The following is a 21,847-nucleotide window of genomic DNA, read 5'->3' on the forward strand; positions in this document are numbered from 1 at the left end:
GAAATAGATTCAGTGTGTAATGGCCCAGCCACTCCCAGTCTCTATTCAAACCCAAGTTAATGGTATCTAGTTTGCCTATTAATTCAAGCTCAGCAGTTTCTCACTGGAGTCTGTTTTTCTCTGCTGAGCTTGAATTAATAGGCAAACTAGATGTGTAAATACATGTTTGGTAAGAAGTTTAATGAAATAGGTGTTTGTAGTTGGTTATTGAGGGCTGATACTCAAGACTGGTCTAATCTGGCTATGTCACAGGTGTATGTTAAGTTGAAAGAAAGAAAAAACTATAAAACTTCAGAGGGTGATGTAGGAATACCAAAGACAGAACTGAGAGCCAGGTCCAGACCTTGCTAGTGTAGTACAGCTCACAATATTTTAGCCAAAAACTTTACGGCTATTCGTTGCTGTGGTTTTTTTTCCCCGCTCCCTGTAGTGAAGCCAATTAATATACCCGATTTTATTTTACATTGTTTATTTTAAAATAAGTCAGCACAGCTCCAAGTGACACCACTGGAACTCTTGACTTCTTAAAAATTCATATTTCGGGCAATAAATGTGGCAACACTTACATAACAATTTGTTTGGTATTTATTACAGTCTTGTTCTCTTCTGGTTTTGATGTTGCATGCAGTTAATAATTGCATAAAGAATTTGATTTTAAAATTGCTTATAGAAAAAAATGTCTACTTTAAGGTCCAGGTGTTCTGGAAAGATATTTTTATAACTCAAATTATAAACTATGCTGGGAAGCGTGAAAAGGGCTGAAAAAAATGAAAAGATGTTTTGGAGAAATATATTTAGTAAACTACTCCTCTGAGCAACTTTTCACTAGGTTAAGAAAAAAGATTGAACCCATTTTGCTCAGGCTAGCCACAAGAGAGTTCTAGGTTACAATCCTCACTATTAATAAATGTTTAAACACACTTCTAAAATTAAAACTGGCATTTTAGTCTGTAGTTGGATTTGACGATATTGCTGAAAAGTTGCCTTATTTAACAAACTAGCAGTGTGAGCGCCCTCTGCAAGAAACTCTTCAACTGTTTAAGCAGGTTGGACAACAGCTTAGCCTTAAATAGGGCTCCCATACAAACATGTCAGAAATGAAACTTGTTAAAGGTAGCTATGCCAGCAGAAGGGTCAGATGCCAAATTTATTTAAACTCAAAATTGTTTTCATTGTGACGGGTTTATCCTGCATTCTTCTTAAGCAATATCATCCAGTTTCCTCCCCTGCAGTTATTAGATAGTTCAGAGTCAATTCCAACAAGGAAACCTCTCCCTTTATAAGGATGCATCTGCTGGAAGAAAGCCTCCAAAAGAGAGAGCATGGAACTTTTCCCCTGCTCTTCCTAATTCTTCATGTCGGACATACAGTAGTAACTTTCCAGTCATGTACTTTTGTGCCAGATACGGAGTGGCTTCAGAGCTTGCTTATACACACCAGATGTGTTCATAAGATCCTTCAGTGGTTTCCCATGTATGGCTGAGGTTAGCTTTAAAAGGTATTTTACACTCAACACCACCTAGTGACTGAACAATAATAATACAGGTTAGCATTCCATTATATCTCCCCTTTTAAGTTATACATTTCTACTAGGGCTGTTGATTAATCACAGTTAACTCACGTGATTAACTCAAAAAAATGTACTGCGGTTAAAAAACTTAATTGTAATTAATCGCATTGTTAAACAATAGAATACCCATTGATTTCTATTACAACACAGAATACAAAGTGTACAGTGCTAACTTTATTTTTTTTATTACAAATATTTGCACTGTAAAAATGATAAACAAAAATTGTATTTTTCAGTTCACCTCATAAAGTACTGTAGTGCAATCTGTTTATCGTGAAAGTGTCACTTACAAATGTAGTTTTTTGTTACATAACCGCACTCAAAAGCAAAACAATGTAAAACTTTAGAGCCTACAAGTCCACTCAATCCTACTTCTTGTTCAGCCAATTGCTAAGACAAACAAGTTTGTTTACATTTATGGGAGATACTGTTGACTGCTTCTTATTTACAATGTCACCTGAAAGTGAGAACAGACATTCGCATGGTGCTTTTGGAGCCAGCATTGCAAGGTATTTACATTCCACATATGCTAAACATTCATATGCCCTCTTATTCTTTGGTCACCTTTCCAGAGGACATGCTTCCATGTTGATGATGCTCGTTAAAAAAATGATGCGTTAATTAAATTTGTGACTGAACTCCTTGGGGGAGATTTATATGTCTCCAGTTCTGTTTTACCAACTTTCTGCCATATATTTCATGTTATGGCAGTCTCGGATGATGACCCGGCACATGTTCATTTTAGAGAACACTTTCACGACAGGTTTGACAAAACTCAAAGAAGGTACCAATGTGAGATTTCTAAAGATAGATATGGTACTTGACCCAAGATTTAACAATCTGAAGAGCCTTCCGAAATCTGAGAGGGACAAGGTGTGGAGAATGCTTTCAGATGTCTTAACAGCAACACTCCGATGCGAAACTACAGAACCCGAACCACCAAAAAAGAAAATCAACCTTCTTCAGGTGGCACCTGATTCAGATGATGAAAATGAACAGGTGTCGGTCTGCACTGCTTTGGATCGTTATCAAGTAGAACCCATCATCAGCATGGACTCACGTCTTTTGGAATGGTGGTTGGAAATTGTGTTTTGCTGTACTACTTTTCCAACAGATGTCAGGGTAGTCATTCATTACTACCGTTATATTGGCTGCTTCTTCCCTCATTGGTAGTGATGTGACTGCAGTTCAAAGTGCTAAAGCAGACCAAATCCACTCTAATACTTTGATAGAGAAGATAAGAAACTTAGGCAGGAATATGTTCTCCTCTGTCAGTCTGGGCATTAGAATGGTAAACTGTCAGGTGATTATATGCAAATGGAAGAAAAAGAGGCCACTTTTGGGAGGAAAAAGAGGCCACCACCCTTCCAGCAGCAGCAGCAGCAGCAGCAGGAGTTTGGGGCGTGGGAGGAGGCTCAGGTCTGGGGGTTCGGGCGTGGGAGGGGATGAGGGTTCTGGGTGCTGCTTACCTTGTGGGACGCTCCCTGGAAGCGGCAGTATGTCCCTCCCTTAGCTCCTAGCTGCAGGCACTGACCCCGCAGTTCCCAGCCAATGGGAGCTGTGGAGCTGGCAGCACATGGAGTTAGGAGCTTAGGGAGGGACATGTTGCCGTTTCCGAGAGGCCGGATAGGGAGCCTGCCAGCCCCGCCAACTCCCAGCACCAGCGCGTGCTCCAGTCACTGCTGAAAGACAATACAAGACTAGCCAAATCTTTTATTTCTGAAGGTCAGTCAGTTGTTAAGGATACCTTCAGCGCATCATTCAGTGCTTCAGATGAGGCCTCTAGAATTGTAGCAGCTGTGATTAATTTGAAGTACCACTTGTGGCTATGTTTGTCAGGATTTTCTCTCAAAACAAGAATGCAGGTAAGACTCCACTTGATGGTGAAGGGCTGTTTAAGTCTAGAACAGACAAGGTTCTAGACCAGCTAAGACACCAGGTCTACTGTTTCCACAAGATAATTAGAGACCAAGAGCTTCAAAAGCTTAGCAGGGTTCAGAAAGGGATTAGACATTGATGGGGATAACCAGAATAATCCAGAATTGTTGTAAATATTAAATAAGGTTTCGAAGAAATATAAACCCTCATGGTTCAGGTTTTAAGCCTGCTTCTGACTATTGGTGGTGGATGAGATAGGAGGAAACTTTCCCTGAAGCCAGGTTATCCCATAACTGCTTGCTTCAGAGTTTCTTGCACCTCTTCTAAAATATTTTTGCTAGCTACTGTTGATGATAGGATATTGGACTTGATGGACCCCTGGACTGATCCAGTATGGAAATTTCTATGCTCCTGTATGTTGTCCTAGAAACTGCTTTGATACTCCACTACAGAAGCCAATCTCAGGGACTCTGGAGCAACTAGGCAACTTATCAGTCTGGGGAATGTTGATGAGATTCAAAAGGCAGAATCAGCATAAATTCACTTGGACTTGGGGCAGTGAAATTTGCACTGTGGGAAGTCTGTCAGTTCAGTACAGTGCTGCAATCCGAAGAAATTGCTTTCAGATCTGTCCGTAAATTTCTGAAGCCAGATACAGCAGTTGAGCTTTCACCTATTCAGAGAAGCAAAATGGCATCTGAATCTTGTCCTGCAATCCCTAACTGTTCAGTCATTGAAGCTCTCCATGTTACTCTGGCAATCCTTTTAACTTTTTTTGAATGGCACTCGTATGAAGGAATGGTCACAGCAGCAGTTGCAGGATATTGTTGAGGGGAATTAAATAGGTGATGGGACACGCTCAAGTACCCGTAGACATTAAAAGTTCTGAATCCTGAGGAGCAGTGGAGTAGTTCTGGTGTTTCAAGCTTCTAGACCACTTACTACCAGTATTTCTCAACTTCTGAATCTGAATCATTTTAGTATGGTGATATACAACAGTATAGACTTTTTCTTCTCTTCTAGACTTTTGAAGAAGCTAATCTTTGTCAAACATTGAACAAGAACATTGCTAAAGCTGGATATTTGAAACTTACGCCAGTGCAGAAGTATAGTATTCCTATTATACTTGCAGGGAGAGATTTAATGGCATGTGCCCAGACAGGATCTGGAAAAACGGTAAGTTCTGTATAAAGGTCTGTATAAAGGGGGCTTCCATTGTTTCTGATTTCTTCCATGCTTAATTTACACAGGAGATAGGTAGATAGCTATGACATTCCCTCCTGTCTGGGCAGACTATACAGCCTAATATCAATGAGTATCCATAATTTCTTACGTAGTGTTGATACATACATTTAACAATGATACGAATCACCAGCGTCATTAGCTTTAAGAAAAGACCTCACTCTGTACACTGATTAATATAGTAATATTGTATACAATAAGTTGACTCAGTTGCTTCTCAGTTGAGGTTCATACCCACTGTCTTTATAGACCAGTAAACCTTTGAAATGGATTCTTCTGACTGTTACTGCTCAAAGAACTTTAAGCTGTGAGGAAGGCGACATGGAACCTGGTGGTGAAGGAAGCTCCATGCTCTCTTTTCCCCCATTTGTGTTCACTGAAATGCAAATTGTTCAGGTTCCTACCATCTCCTTCCCATGCTGTATTGATGGTCCTGTTTCTGCTTATATGTAAATATGGCTTTTCGGTGTCTTTGGCTGAAGATTGGGCTGGTCAAAGACTCAAATACAAATTCCTTTGTCTCAGCAGGTCTGTTTACTAACTTCCCTGACATGCCTGGCTTCAACACATTTTAGTTATCGTTCCAGCATATGTCCCATAACTCTTTAAAACCCACTGCATGCATACATCTTTCAAGAATATTATTGATCAGTGAGTTTAGTTTTCAATGGATACCTCACAAGTAAGGCTGAGAGTTTGTCATGGAGGTCCTGGATTCTGTGATTTTCCACGACCGCAGTGACTTCTACACCGGCCACTGCTGTACCAGTCTCAGGCCACCACCCCTGAGCAGCAGCAGGAGGAGTTTGGGGTGTGGGAGGAGGCTCAGATCTGGGGCTTCAGGCATGGGAGGGGATGAGGGCTCTGGATGCTGCTTACCTTGTGGGGGGCTCCCTGGAAGCGGCAGTATGTCCCTCCCTCACTCCTAGCTGCAGGCACTGACCCCGCAGTTCCCAGCCAATGGGAGCTGTGGAGCTGGCAGCACATGGAGTTAGGAGCTTAGGGAGGGACATGTTGCCATTTCTGAGAAGCCAGGTAGGGAGCCTGCCAGCCCCAGCGCGTGCTCCAGGCTGCTCCCATCTGTGTGTGCCCCCCCCGCCGCCCTCCCGATAGCACTCCTGAGTACCTGCAGCCCTCCCGTCTCTGAATTTCTGTAGAACTTGCTAGGTTTATTATAACTTTTCAATCTTCAAATAAAGTTATTTTCTTTAACTTCATTGCTTCACAAATTGCTCATGCTCCTGAAACAAACCTTTTAAACACAATGCTAATAAAGCATTCATGTTTGCTTTCCAGGCAGCTTTTCTTTTGCCAATTTTGGCTCACATGATGAAAGATGGGGTAACTGCCAGTCACTTCAGAGAGCAGCAAGAACCAGAATGTATTATTGTAGCCCCAACTAGAGAACTGATAAACCAGATCTTTCTGGAAGCAAGAAAGTTTTCATATGGGTAAGCTTTTAAAAAAATACCAGGCTACATTGCAAAAGTATGAGGCTTAATTTAATGACTGTAAAATCAAAGAATTGCTACCATGGCATTTCCTTAAAAAAAAACCCCACACTTTTCATCCAATTCAATTTGTCTACGTTCACTTGAGCAAGGAATTGAATTTAGGCCACAAAAGACTGTTTTTGTAGTCTAGTTGACATTTAATATATGGATAAGAAGTTAGAATGGGCAAAAAGAGTTTGTAAGGTGATTTGTGACAAATGTTTATAGAACCACAAAGCGACGCTTCCTATGAAATGAGTTCCAATTTGTTAGTAAAATGAAGTAATCTAATTTGCTTTCATAATTTATGGTAAGGTTTTTTTGGCGTTCACTCATCTTGACAATAAAAATAAAGTAGCTACAGTTCAGTATTTCTAATAGACTCTAAATTAAGGTTCAAAGAGATCTTATTGAAAGTCTGAGCAAAAATGATGAGTTTTGGGGGGTTGTTTTTTGTTTGAATCCTTTCAGGCAAAACACTCTTGCTGCTATTTTTAAAAAAAGTTGTCAGTCTTTTCTTTACAGCAGTTCTGTTGCCTCAAAGGAGAGGGATAGAAATTCAGCACTGAGCCCTGAGGTTGGATAAGCGTCTATGTTTTTGATTTCGTAAAAATCTGTGCCCATCCCTTGGCAAATGGAATAGCTGGAAAAACGTTCCACACAACCACTCTAATTTTGTAATCTTCCAAAGTTCTGTTGGCACTACATACATGTGCATAACAGTTAAATAGAATTTTAAATGCCTTTTTTTAAACAAATCTCTCATTTGATGTACTTACTACCTTTGCTTCATTAACGATTCATCTTGTACAAAACAGCTCATTCAAGTGCAGTAGCTTTTAAGTTCCACACTATAGAATTTGTTTCTATTGTGTCCTGTTTAAGGAAACCACTTAAGATGGACACTCAGTGCCTCAGTTAAGGTTGCTTAAATCTGTCCTTTGTGTGTATTTGTTACAGTAGTTGTAATGATTGTATATTGGATGTTCAAAGGGAGTACAATTTTTCAAGCATGTGTGACTTATTCAGTGGGACTTCAGCTCCAAGGTTACTTAGGAGTCCTGGGTAAAAGAGTGCCTTACTCATTCAGCTTGTGGGATGATGGTGCATATTGAATAAAGCAAGGACATAATGAATGGGATCTATGTTTTTGTGGGTAAATTCTACTTGCAATTATTATAGCGTAGGCCTGGAGTAAATCTGTCAGCAGATTTAGTCCCAGTTCTCACTGGTGTAAGTGAAAGCAAGTGCAAGCCCATGGTGAACCGAGTGCCCAAAATGTAGCAAATGGATATTGAACTGCTGATTTAACCACTGCATGAGATACAGATCCTGTGGGAAAAGGTGTAATGTAACCATGCAAGACAGTCGTCATGATATTTATGCACAAAGGGGAAAGATAAGTTGTACAAGAAAAATTAACGTTGGCATTTTCTGACTTTGAATGTGACTTTTTAGCTATCATGTTTTAATTCTGTAATATATGAAATTTACAAAAGCCTCAAACAAAATACAGAGGACTGGCATCAGGATTCTAAAAATAGTAGCTGTTAGTCTTAGCTCTATAGTAATTGTATGGAGGATTAATGAGCAAATAACAGAATGCCGAATCACTAAATGATAGTGCTAGTCCTATTACATCGTCAAACAAAATCTTGCCTCTCTCAACATCAACCACAGTCACCCATTATTTAAGTTCCTGACTTGAGCAGTTTGTGGAAAAGCTTTAAATGCTGTAACTATGAACCAGTACAGTAATTCCTGGGATGGGGGGGGGGGAGGGTTTATAAATGAAGGTGTGTAACTAAGAATTGACTTGTGACTACGTAATCACAATTTCTTGCCAATTTAATAGAACTTGCATAAGGCCAGTTGTGATATATGGAGGTACGCAAACAGGTCATTCAATTCGTCAGATAAAGCAAGGCTGTAATATATTATGTGCTACCCCGGGAAGGCTTATGGACATCATAGGAAAAGAAAAGGTAAGATCTTACCTAAAGTTTTGATTACATTTAAATGTGTAATTTACCTTGAATTCCTTGAAAACAGTTTGCACCAGATTTATTACAGATCAGTGCTAGTCAGTCTAACTTGATGCAAGCAAAGACAGATTTGCAAACTTGTCACCATTGATTAGAATGGATGAATTTGGCAGTCAAATGAGGTTGCAGTGATTCCATTTGCATGACCTAACTAGGTAGCATTTTTGAAAAAAATGCTAAACTTGTTGCAGTAGTATAACTAGCCAGTGTAAAATATGTTTGTAAATAGATGCATATTTAGAGCACTTAGCAGGATTTATATTTGGACTCTTGTAACACCATAAATGTATGTAGCACTTTAAGACATCTAGTTGTGACAGTATTCTTGCCCTGAGGAACTGGAGTCTGACATAATACCAGCCAGGGAGACAGGTAAGTGTTTGGAAGATGACATGGCAAGAAAAGGATTACAGAAGTGAAAGGTATTGGCAATCTTGTTTACTTATGGGCTCAGTCGTATTTGTTGTTTTGATTTTCAGAAAATTACAACTTTGGCGCAGGGACATGAATTCAGGTCTCCCTAGTGGTCTCTCTCTTCACGGCAAATCTCCATCTGATTTACGCTGGCTTAGTCTTCTGTTGGTAGTAAAATCCTTAGTATTAGGATTAACAGCTTTTATTGTCTGTGTGGAACTACTTCTTAATATGAAAAGAATTAAATTAACATATTTGAAAACAACTTATTTTTTCCATTAATCAGTTTGTAAGTTTGTGACTCTATTATTTGCACTTCGGTGAATGTTGGCAGAAAAACACAAAACTTATGGTGAAGTGTTAAAGTAATGCTCAGTAAATGAGGCCCTGGGCAGGTGAAGATATCTCAGTGCCTCCTGCAGAATTGTGTTCCTTGCTACGGAGGAAGCATTTGGTGTTGGTTTTCCATCCGTTTTCCTAGGACAGCTGGTCAGAATCTCACTCCTGATTGGTGACAATAGTCACAAAATCAACTTTTGTCTGTAGCTACTAATTTGTTTTGTGACTTGTGGAGGTCTGCATTAGTGACACCAAGGGATTATGTCAGGGAACAAAGGGTGTGTTGGGTGCCTGTCACTAATAAACGTCAGAGGTCTGGTTACGACAAAATGGATGCGTTCCAACTAGACTAAAAATTTTTTAACTATGTTGAACTATATCAGAAATTATTTTTTGTACTGAAATTCCCTGACACTTTGTAAAGTAGATAGATAATGCAGAGGTAAAGTAAGTTAAGATCTTTAAGTTGTGTACTGGATAGAAATGAACAGGTATAAGGTGATTCTGGGGAAAACAGGAAGCATTTTAAATGTGACTGACCTGCTTTCTGAGAAGAGAGGAATACCTTACCATTATCACAGATAGTCACAGAAAATGGTATTGGCAGAAAAGTTTCTTGTTTTTAGCCTGTTCTGTTTTGAATGTATCTTTACTGAAATATTTTAAAGCTGTTTTCGTATTTATTTATTTGTATTTATTTAAAAATCCACTAAAGATTGGACTGCGTAAAGTGAGATATTTGGTGTTAGATGAAGCCGACCGTATGCTCGATATGGGTTTTGGTCCAGAGATGAAGAAATTAATCTCTTGCCCAGGCATGCCATCAAAAGACAGGCGTCAAACACTAATGTTTAGTGCCACTTTCCCGGAAGAAATTCAAAGGTGTGTGATAATTTGTGTGAAGCTGGAAATGTAGTTGCAGAAAATGTGTTTTTAAGATCTGTGATCAGACTTTGCTTATATGGACAATCAAATAAAAATGTTTGAAGTTGCTACTTAGTACTGTTTTAAAAAATTGAGCACTAATATTTAACAAACTTTATAGGATATTAAGTTTATTATTGAAAAGACCCCAAGTTGAACTCATTTTCTGTGAAAAGAAAAGGAGTACTTGTGGCACCTTAGAGACTAACCAGTTTATTTGAGCATGAGCTTTCGTGAGCCACAGCTCACTTCATCGGATGCATAGCATATCGTGGAAACTGCAGAAGACATTATATACACACAGAGACCATGAAACAAAACTTCCTCCCACCTCACTCCCCCGCTGGCAACAGCTTATCTAAAGTGATCCTCAAGTAGAGCCATTTCCAGCACAAATCCAGGTTTTCTCACCCTTCCCCCCCCCACCCCCCCCCCCACACACATACAAATTCACTCTCCTGCTGGCAACAGCCCATCCCCCTTGAAACCCCTCTTTATAATGCGCATGATAATTAAGGTGGGTCACCTCCAGCACTAATCCAGGTTTTCTCACCCCCCCCCAACACCCCCTCCCTTTTTTTTTTTCAAAAACCACACACACAAACTCATTCTCCTGCTGGCAACAGCTCATCTTACAATGTGCACAGCAATAATCCAAGTTTAACCAGAGCGTCTTGGGGGGGGTTTTGCAGGAAAAAAAACAAGGGGAGACAGGCTACCTTGCATAATGACTTAGCCACTCCCAGTCTCTATTCAAGCCCAAATTAATAGTATCCAATTTGCAAATGAATTCCAATTCAGCAGTTTCTCGCTGGAGTCTGGATTTGAAGTTTTTTTGCTTTAAGATAGCGACCCTCATGTCTGTGATTGCGTGACCAGAGAGATTGAAGTGTTCTCCGACTGGTTTATGAATGTTATAATTCTTGACATCTGATTTGTGTCCATTTATTCTTTTACGTAGAGACTGTCCAGTTTGACCAATGTACATGGCAGAGGGGCATTGCTGGCACATGATGGCATATATCACATTGGTGGATGTGCAGGTGAACGAGCCTCTGATAGTGTGGCTGATGTTGTTAGGCCCTGTGATGGTGTCCCCTGAATAGATATGTGGGCACAGTTGGCAACGGGCTTTGTTGCAAGGATAGGTTCCTGGGCTAGTGGTTCTGTTGTGTGGTATGTGGTTGTTGGTGAGTATTCGCTTCAGGTTGGGGGGCTGTCTGTAGGCAAGGACTGGCCTTTCTCCCAAGATTTGTGAGAGTGTTGGGTCATCCTTCAGGATAGGTTGTAGATCCTTAATAATGCGTTGGAGGGGTTTTAGTTGGGATTATTAAGGATCTACAACCTATCCTGAAGGATGACCCAACACTCTCACAAATCTTGGGAGAAAGGCCAGTCCTTGCCTACAGACAGCCCCCCAACCTGAAGCGAATACTCACCAACAACCACATACCACACAACAGAACCACTAGCCCAGGAACCTATCCTTGCAACAAAGCCCGTTGCCAACTGTGCCCACATATCTATTCAGGGGACACCATCACAGGGCCTAACAACATCAGCCACACTATCAGAGGCTCGTTCACCTGCACATCCACCAATGTGATATATGCCATCATGTGCCAGCAATGCCCCTCTGCCATGTACATTGGTCAAACTGGACAGTCTCTACGTAAAAGAATAAATGGACACAAATCAGATGTCAAGAATTATAACATTCATAAACCAGTCGGAGAACACTTCAATCTCTCTGGTCACGCAATCACAGACATGAGGGTCGCTATCTTAAAGCAAAAAAACTTCAAATCCAGACTCCAGCGAGAAACTGCTGAATTGGAATTCATTTGCAAATTGGATACTATTAATTTGGGCTTGAATAGAGACTGGGAGTGGCTAAGTCATTATGCAAGGTAGCCTGTCTCCCCTTGTTTTTTTTCCTGCAAAACCCCCCCCAAGACGCTCTGGTTAAACTTGGATTATTGCTGTGCACATTGTAAGATGAGCTGTTGCCAGCAGGAGAATGAGTTTGTGTGTGTGGTTTTTGAAAAAAAAAAAGGGGGGGGGTGTTGGGGGGGGGTGAGAAAACCTGGATTAGTGCTGGAGGTGACCCACCTTGATTATCATGCGCATTATAAAGAGGGGTTTCAAAGGGGGATGGGCTGTTGCCAGCAGGAGAGTGAATTTGTATGTGTGTGTGGGGGGGGGGGGGAAGGGTGAGAAAACCTGGATTTGTGCTGGAAATGGCTCTACTTGAGGATCACTTTAGATAAGCTGTTGCCAGCGGGGGAGTGAGGTGGGAGGAAGTTTTGTTTCATGGTCTCTGTGTGTATATAATGTCTTCTGCAGTTTCCACGATATGCTATGCATCCGATGAAGTGAGCTGTGGCTCACGAAAGCTCATGCTCAAATAAACTGGTTAGTCTCTAAGGTGCCACAAGTACTCCTTTTCTTTTTACGAATACAGACTAACACGGCTGTTACTCTGAAACCTGTCATTTTCTGTGGTTTGTGTTCACTATGTAAAAGAGTTAACTTCAATTATTGCAGCATGGGTCAGTGTCTCCTTGGCATGTAAGCAGAGGAGATGCTGACTTATGCTAGAAGCAGTGTGGTCTGGTGGACTGTTAAACTGCTGAGCTTGCTGAGATTCAGGAATCCTGACGTCTAATCCTACAATTAGCAATTAGTGCTTTGCATTTTCAAATTTTTCTTATTAAAGATTGTGTTGATTATTTTAAAAACTTAAGGCAAAAATTCTGCCCTGGAATATGTATGCAGGATTCCTGTAACATTAATGGGAGTACTGTATATCCCAGGATATAATTTGGTCTGAAAGGTCTAATTTTTAAGTCTAAATGTCTATTCTTTTGCTGTGTTGTGGTGATTGGGTTTATATATAATAAAAAGCTTTATGCAACTTACTTAAACTACTTATTAGCACAATACAAATCAGGTACCACTACAATAATGTAAACCTTGTTCTTTTTGAAGGCTGGCTGGAGAATTTTTGAAACCTGAATATTTATTTGTTGCTGTTGGACAAGTGGGTGGAGCCTGTAGTGATGTTCAACAGACCATTCTTCAAGTTTCCCAATATTCCAAGAGAGAAAAACTGGTTGAAATTCTGCAAAGCATAAGTAACTTTCTTTGTTAGCTTTTTAATTGCCTTTTCCAATGAGAGAGAAAATCAAGTTAATAGGAATTTATTTTAGCGCTTGATTCTGCTATTCAGCCAGGTCTAGGACCCCACTTTTCTAGGCACTGTACTGTTATATAATAAAAGACAGTATCCATTTCAGTAGAGTATTTTCTTTCTTTAGCAAATTTCCTAATGTAAGTAATTTTTGTTTTAAACATGTTTATGTTGTATATAGGTGTTCTATAGATAATCCACTAGTTTTGGGTACTGCTAGACGAAAAATAGTTTCCCAGGTTGCTGGCACCCCGCAGAGCAAAAATAAGGATTTGTGGTCATTTCTGTGAAGGAACTCTACAATCTACAATTCCACCTGCGAGTCTTACTTTGTACCCTGGTCCAATTTTAGTTTATTATTTGGAACTGGAATTCTGTGGGGGAATATTGACCACTAGTTAGTGAGGGCAAATTGTTAGTTAGGGAAAAAGGCACCGAAGGTTTCTGCCAATTGGTTGGGAAAGCTATCTGAAGCAAGAACATCTCAGTTTACAGATCATTGGTCCGCTCGCAGAAATGCAAAGTACAGGTATAATCCAATACCTCTATCACAAAATTGATTTTATAGAATTGATAGGTGTCGTTCAGTTATGTGATACTTCATACTACATTATTAAATGTGTTCTGTATCTTGTAAATGTAATAAATTCTTACTAATGTTAGACCTCAACACACATCCTATTAAATCTTTTCGGAGAAGTGGGGAGGTACTGTTGTCCTGCTGGTGTCAAGTGTGCTAACTAACAACGTGTTCTAGTATTCAGCTCTGACTTCCTTTGACTATATACATCACTCTTTTTTTGTTCATCTGTGAAAGCCCTCATGGCTGGATGAACAGACAAAATCAGCTTCAGTTACTTTGACCATTTCGGTACTCCACAGAACTCACCTCCACCCACCAGAATAATAGTATTTGAATGTGGGTTTTTTTAATAATCCTGAACTTGCTTTGAGAATAACTTTTTGCATGTAGTTTATTTTAAAATAAGCTCAGTAATAAGCCTTCAGAAAAGTTTCAAAAACTAGGTGGGTTGTACTTCTAGTGCCAGAGAATAGCATACCTCCATTATTACTAGGGCTGTCAAGCGATTAAAAAATGAATCGTGATTTATCGCACAATTAAACAATAACAGAATACCATTTATTTAACTATTTTTGGATTTTTTTACATTTTCAAATATATTGATTTCAGTTACAACACAATATAAAGTGTACAATGCTCACTTTTATATTTATTTTTGATTACAAGTATTTGCACTGTAAAGAAAACAAACAGACAAACAGAAATAGTATTTTTCAATTCACCTAATACAAGTACTGTAATGCAATCTCTTTATCAGGAAAATTGAACTTACTTTTGTACATAATTCTACATTTGTAACTGTTTTATTTTTGAACACAATATAAAATTTTAGACCCTGCAACCCCACTCAGTCCTCCTCCTTGTTCAGCCAATCGCTCAAACAAACAAGTTTATTTACATTTGCAGGAGATAATGCTGCCTGCTTCTTGTTTACAATGTCACCTAAAAGTGAGAACAGGTGTTCTCATGGCACTGTTGTAGCCGGCGTCGCAAGATATTTATGTGCCAGATGTGCTAAAGATTCATATTTCCCTTGTGCTTCAACCACCATTCCAGAGGACATGCTTCAATGCTGATGATGGGTTCTGCTTGATCATGATCCAAAGCAGTGCGGGCCAACTCATGTTCATTTTCGTTATCTGAGTCAGATGCCACCAGCAGAAGGTACATTGTACAACCGTGTACATTGGCCAAACTGGACAGTCTCTACGTAAAGGAATAAATGGACACAAATCAGATGTCAAGAATTATAACATTCAAAAACAAGTCAGAGAACACTTCAATCTCTTTGGTCACTCGATTACAGATCTAAAAGTGGCAATTCTTCAACAAAAAAAACTTAAAAAACAAACTCCAACGAGAGACTGCTGAATTGGAATTAATTTGCAAACTGGATACCATTAACTTAGGTTGAATAAAGACTGGGAGTGGATGGGTCATTACACTAAGTGAAATTGTTTCCCCATGTTTATCCTCCCTTCTCCCCCCTCCCCCCCATTGTTCCTCAGATGTTCTTGTCAACTGCTGGAAATGGCCCACCTTGGTTATCACTACAAAAGGTTTTTTCCCTCCTGCTGGTAATAGCTCACCTTACCTGATACGTTACAGTGTGTATGGTAACACCCATTGTTTCATGTTCTCTGTGTATATAAAATCTACCCACTGTATTTTCTACTGAATGCATCCGATGAAGTGAGCTGTAGCTCACGAAAGCTTATGCTCAAATAAATTTGTTAGCCTCTAAGGTGCCACAAGTCCTCCTCTTTTTTTTTTTTGTGGATACAGACTAAGACAGCTGCTACTCTAAAACCAGCAGAAGGTTGATTTTCTTTTTTTGGTGGTTCGGGTTCTGTAGTTTCTGCATTGCAGTGTTGCTCTTTTAAGACTTCTGAAAGCATGCCCCACACCTCATCCCTCTCAGATTCTGGAAGACACTTCAGATTCTTAAACCTTGGGTCGAGTGCTGTAGCTATCTTCAGAAATCTCATATTGGTACCTTCTTTGTGTTCAGTCACAAATGTAATTAACGCATTGTTTTTTTAACAAGCGTCATCGTCATGAAAGCATGTTCTCTAGAATGGTGGCTGACGCATGAAAGGACATACGAATGTTTAGCATATCTGGCACGTAAATACTTGGCAGTACTGTCTACAAAAGTGCCAGGCAAATGCTTGTTCTCACTTTCTGGTGACATTGTAAATAAGAAGAGGGCAGCATTATCTCCTGTAAATGTGAACAAACTTGTTTGTCTTAACGATTGGCTGAATGAATAGCAGCACTGAGTGGACTTGTGGGCGCTGAAGTTTTACATTGTTTTGTTTTTGAGTGCAAACTACATTTGTAAATTGCACTTTCACAAAGAGATTGCACTGCAGTACTTACGAGGTGAATTGAAAAATACGATTTCTTTTATCATTTTTACAGTGCAAATATTTGTAATAAATAACATACACTTTGATTTCAGTTGCAGCACAGAATACAATATATATGAAAATGTAGAAAAACATCCAAAATTTAATAAATTTCAGTTGGTATTCTATTGTTTAACAGTGTGATTAAAACCTCAATGAATCGCAATTAATTGAGTTAATCGAGTGAGTTAATTGCGATAAATTGACAGCCCTAATTATTACTCTTGCTGTTAGTGAGCAGAGTTTTTAGGGTGATAGGAAAGAAGCTGCAGAGGTTGGATCATGAGGCGTAGGGAGTTGGCGAATGTTTTACCCCAAAGGTATTGGCTTGATGCAGAAACTAGTGGGTGAAATTCTGTAGCCTATTGTGTAGGAGGTGAAGCAAGATGATCAGACTGGTTCCTTGTGGTCTTAAACTCTGAATCTATTTAAATTATGGCAATATGTTTATGGTAGAAATGATAAAAACACATTAATGCTTTTGAGATGTAGGAAGTTTGTAATGTCCCCCCTTTGCCAGATTGTGTCTTTAATCTGTTGCAGGAGATGAGCGAACTATGGTGTTTGTGGAAACAAAGAAAAAAGCAGACTTCATTGCAACCTTCCTTTGTCAAGAAAAAATACCAACCACCAGTATTCATGGGTAAGTATTTTACTGAATAAATTATTTTGGTCTGCTATATTTTATTTAAATTAAAAATTACCTCTTCTGTTAAACTCATTTGTCATGAGCAAAAACCATTATTGGACTAAAACACTTGGAACCAGGATTCTGATTCTGAGTGCTTATTGGGCAATGTAAGAGTTGGGAGTGGAGGGAATCCTGTTCTCACTGCTAAATGGCTAAATATTTTTCAGTTGTTTCACTGCGATAAAGTGTACATATAAGCCTCTTCATTTTCAGTTTAAACTGATTTTTACCAAAACATTCTGGGGTTGGAAAAAAAAAAAAGTATTACTTTTTTTCCCCCAATTTTTCACCCTCTTTTTGTATCATTCAAATATATACATAATTCTTTTTTAGGAAAATACAATACATTGCATGAGATGTATGTATTACGATAATACATTAGTCTGTGTATATGCAATGCTGCCTGTTGAAGTAAGGCTATGTATTAGTCGAGAAGATACACAATAAACAAACAGGCACGCATGTCAGATCTGAAGTGCGTGCGCATCTGAATGTACTGATGAATCTCACACCTATCATGTACACATTTCAAGCTGTTAATAGATAACGATTTAAAAATTTCACGCACTAAAATGGGAAGAAAACAAAAATCTGAATCAGAATACATTTCAGAGCACAAGGAAGTATTCATCCTTTTCTCCTGTTTTTGTTTTTTTTAAACTTTTGAAGTTGAATGTACATGCTGCAAATGGTGTGGCCCAATTTATTAAATTTAAATATTTATAGACTAATAGTTCTAAGCTACAACAGTAAGCTGTTTATTCAAATGAAAAGTTTTATTTGGGTATTAGAGAGATGTTGTTTTCTTAAACTCATAGGTGGCGTGTTTTGAGTTGGGTTTTAGTTCTGCAGCAAACAACATTGATGAATGGAATTCAAAACATTAACCTACTTGAATTAATCCCCATCTTTCCAGTCACCAAAATAAACCCCAGTATTTACCCAGAAAAATTAATAATAGTTTTTTGCACTGATTTTCACCTGTTTTTGTTGTTGTGGTAAGAAACACTGATATAGTCCCAGGAAAAATTAAATAAAATAAAAAGTGAAAATGAAGGGCCCGATCTACATATAATTGTACATATAACATGTACAAAGTGGTTTTCCTTGTATACTGCACCAGTGGGGTGCTCTCCTCAGACAGTGATTTCCCATCTTTGTGCATTGCAGTAGTTGAGGTCATAATGTCCATCTAATCCATAATGCTGAGGCCATTTTCACTATATAAATATAATTTTATAGACTGAGAAAATTATGTTGACTTTTTAATGAAACTTGAATGACAGAATTATAGCTTGTTTGATTAGCTTTTTACACTATATCATGAAAATATATGGTTTTATAAATAAACTTTTGTAACTGTCACACTGTAGAACACTTTATTTGGCCAAATTGCTTTGGCTGCCTTCAATATATTGACTTAAATTGAATTTAAAATTCTTGAAAGGTACCAGACTTCGTCCTTCAGACTGAAGTCCTGTTTATCTGCAGAAAGCAGGAAATCAGAACTGGTCAAATTAAAGCCTACAGACCATACCAAGTCAGATGCCTCTCACAGTGGAGGAAACATGGATAACTTCACAACTTCCATGTGTGGTGTGCTTTAATTCAGATCATGCAGTGAAAGCACATAGAGAGGGAGCACAAGCATCTGGAGTTGGCTTTTCCAACACTAGCATTCACTTCTCATTTTAAGTAAAAACACCTGGCAAGGAGGTAGAGCAGGAATACATGAGAAAGTGAGAGCAATAATATGTGATTTTTCCATTTGCATTTTGCTGCTGTGATTTCTGGCTTTTCTTCTTTATCTTCATTTCCCTGTTTTTGGAAGCTCATGGGATTTGGGTCTTATTTTTCTGGCTCTGTAGCTAAATGTTTTGGCCTGCTTAGAGGTCCTCTACAGCATGAAAAATAAAGGGGAAAGTTACTGCTCCAAATATACTTAGTCTCACTTAGCTCCAAGGATGAAAGGGTAATGTAGTCATCTTACATATTTAATCATTGGCTTCTGTCAAGGTTGTCAGTTATGATGGTGACATTTTCAATGCAGAGCGATGTCCCCCCAGGGCCTGGAGTGAGAGCCAGCTAATTTTACAGGTCCTCAGAAACTCCTCTTATGAGTCTGACTACCTTTCAGTACTTTGGGGGAATTCTGCACCAAAAAATTAAAAGTTCTGTGAACAGTACTTTAGAATTCTGCAAAATTCTGCATATATGTCAAAATAACACAATGTAATCACGCCGTTTTCAATTATTTTGATGATTTATTTTAAAATACCTGTCAGCAAGTATGTTTATAACAGTACAGACAACAAAAGATTCAGGATATGTTTTTTGACAAATAAATCCCTTACTAGGTATATTAATACAGAATTTTGAGTAATGATTCATTTAAATTACAATACAGAAATGTATTTCCTGTACCCCTCAAAGCCGTGCAAAGGCTTGGGGGAGTCAAGCGTAATGGAGGAGCTGAGGGAGAAGGAAGTAATTGCTGGGAAGGAGCCTGAGAGTGAACCTGAAGGGTTTGTCTGGTGGGGGTAGGAGAAGTATGGGAAAAAAAATTTGTGCCGGGGGGGGGGGGCTGCATTGTTAGGAAGTTGGGGAGTATTCCCCATGCAGACTTTGGCTGATCTCTAGCCTCTCCCATTCAGTCAGGCACATCTGCCCTTCTCCCTCTGTGTCCCTGTAAACCCCACTCAGCCACCCCATCTCCTTGTGTCCCCATGTGTCCCTGCACCATCACTTCCGTTCAGCCCCTGGATCAATGCTGTCACCCCACTAGCTCCTGTTCCCCTGCCCCAGTCTATTCCCAGCTCTTCTGAACCCGACTCTGTGACCCCCTAGCAGCCCTGTGTGCCCCTGTGTCGTCCCCCCCCATATCCCATGTCTCCTCACCTGCCCCCCTGGGCAGGGCACTGTGAGGAGTGCAGTCTCTCCTCTCCCTTTCTATGGCTGTCTGCTTTGGCAGATGAGTTGGCTGCTTTCTGTTCTGGCACCACAGCAGCCCCTGGTGGATGAAAGGTGTAACTGCAGTACCTCCCCAGGAGAATGTATTTTCTGCAAAGAAAAAATAATCTGTGGGGCATATGAATTCTGCATGTGCACAGTGGTGCAGAATTTTCCCAGGAGTACTTTCAGGAAGTAGCAGCCTGAGTCAAATTCATATTGGTGGGTTACAGAGCCAAAAAGCTCAGATAGCTAGACTTGTAGCGAAACAAATAAAAATGAAGTTGGGAGCAGTGGTTTGGATTGTGGAGAAAGCACTGAAGTACCAAATATAGTTACATGCGTTACCTTTATCTCCTTTTTTTCCCCCCTAATTCCCACGTTCTTCTTTCCTAAATTTTCAGTGTCCTAATATCTCTCTTAACTCCCCACTCAGTGTTAAAGTTCTCTCATGAGTAGCTATGTCTGCGGACTCTTCGAGGTTAGTATCTTTCCCAGCATTTAAAGTTAGAGTTCTCAGGAATAGTGACTCTCTTAGGACCTATTGCATACATTTTTGGTCAAAAGTTCCTTCCTTTTTAGGAATTATTCATAGCAGTTTTAGAACTTCTGTTTTATTGATAGCTAATTTGTTTATCTCTGGGGACAAAGAATTCCTTAAAGACAAAATACAAGTCTAGAAAAGAGAAGTCTAAGCTGCATAAATATGCCAAATCTTCAGACTCTTAAGACAGATCTCAGGAGAAGGAGGGCCTGTCTGGTTTTAAGTTCAGTAAAATCCAACACAGATGTTCAGACTCCCTCCAAGAATGATCTGATGAGTTACCATGGGTCTGGAGCAGCCTTGCAGTATAACCAACAAGAAATCTTAAAGCAAAAAAGCAGGAACCTCTTTTAAAGCAGCCTTAGAACACAGATCAAGTATGAAAGGAAGGTGCTTCTAATCTAGGCTTGGCAAGGCAGTCAGTTTGAATGCCTTTTTGACCATGGACAACTATTCCTGCAAGAATGTCTTATTGTAGGTAGTGGCCTACCTTTTTTGTTGCATTGTGGCGCCATCTGTTAGCAAACCTGCTTAGATGTCTTGAACGCTCTCTTTACTACATGGTAATGCCACATGTTAGGAAGAAGGTGAACTTAATCGAAAATTGAGCATCTTAACTGGCAGGAATCTTCTAGAATAAACACTCTGTATATGCCTTTACTTGTAAACCAGGCCATCATTGTACATGGTCATATACAAACGATGTTCAACACGTTTAAAGATGCGTTTCCTGCCTTGAAAGCTTACAGTCTAAACTGACTAGACAAACATGCAGAAATTAACTCAGAAGGGAGTGGGGGGAGGAGAGAGGAGGGTTCAGTCATTAAACTTCTGCCCCAAATACACACAAAAGGTGCACGGCTATTGAGTTTGAAAAGGTGGCCTGCTGCTTACCTAACATAAGTGCATTTACAATTAATTTTTTTATATAGCTACTGTTTGTTCTATTTCTGATTAATTTCATTTTTCATTTGTAAGTGTTCAGTCTCGAATAACATTCACATTTTAATGCTAACTTAAATTGCTAAAGTTTTTTTTAAGAACTTCATTTCATTGTGTGCTACATTTTTCAAAGTTAAAACAACTTGTTAAATAACTTGTTTTTTGTAATTAGGCATAAGTATCTAAAGCTGAGCCTATTGAAGATCGTAAAGTCTTCCTCTTTTTTGTTACTGAGCTAATAAATTAGTGTTACAAAATATTTGACATTTGACCAATATTTGACTGGTCAGTTGCACAATTATTTTTGGGTAAATCAAATGCCCAACCCTATTTTAATCTGTCCTATCTAATCTGTAGTATTCTCATCACTGTTCACAAATTTAGAAACAGACAAGTGATTTACAGAATTCAGAAACTACCAATCTTGGGTACAAATCTTGAAAAAAGATTTCATAGTAGTGGCAGAGGATAAAGGGTTATAATGCAGGCCAAGAGTTTCATGATGCTTATTTACAGAATCACCATATTGCATTTTTTAATATGTAAGGCAATAGAAGAATTCATCCTGAGGAGCAATGCAGTTTACTGTAGAACCCAGTGTAGAGATCTTCCGTCTTTCTGCTCTCTAT

The 21,847-nt window shown here is 39.2% G+C and overlaps 1 protein-coding gene across 24 annotated transcripts in view; it reads left to right on the plus strand.

Annotated features, from left to right (window-relative positions):
* Positions 1-21,847, plus strand: part of DDX4 (DEAD-box helicase 4) — a 106,976-nt gene that overhangs the window by 71,683 nt on the left and 13,446 nt on the right. For all 24 annotated transcript variants that reach the window (XM_043546902.1, XM_043546907.1, XM_027828366.3 and 21 more), the window contains 6 exons: positions 4,472-4,624; positions 5,987-6,141; positions 8,039-8,168; positions 9,697-9,863; positions 12,897-13,042; positions 16,636-16,735. In XM_043546902.1, coding sequence (XP_043402837.1) covers positions 4,472-4,624; positions 5,987-6,141; positions 8,039-8,168; positions 9,697-9,863; positions 12,897-13,042; positions 16,636-16,735 — 851 coding nt within the window. The remainder of the gene's footprint in view (positions 1-4,471; positions 4,625-5,986; positions 6,142-8,038; positions 8,169-9,696; positions 9,864-12,896; positions 13,043-16,635; positions 16,736-21,847) is intronic.

Source organism: Chelonia mydas, chromosome 5 (genome assembly GCF_015237465.2).
Source record: "Chelonia mydas isolate rCheMyd1 chromosome 5, rCheMyd1.pri.v2, whole genome shotgun sequence".
In the NCBI taxonomy this organism is placed as follows: Eukaryota; Metazoa; Chordata; order Testudines; family Cheloniidae; genus Chelonia; species Chelonia mydas.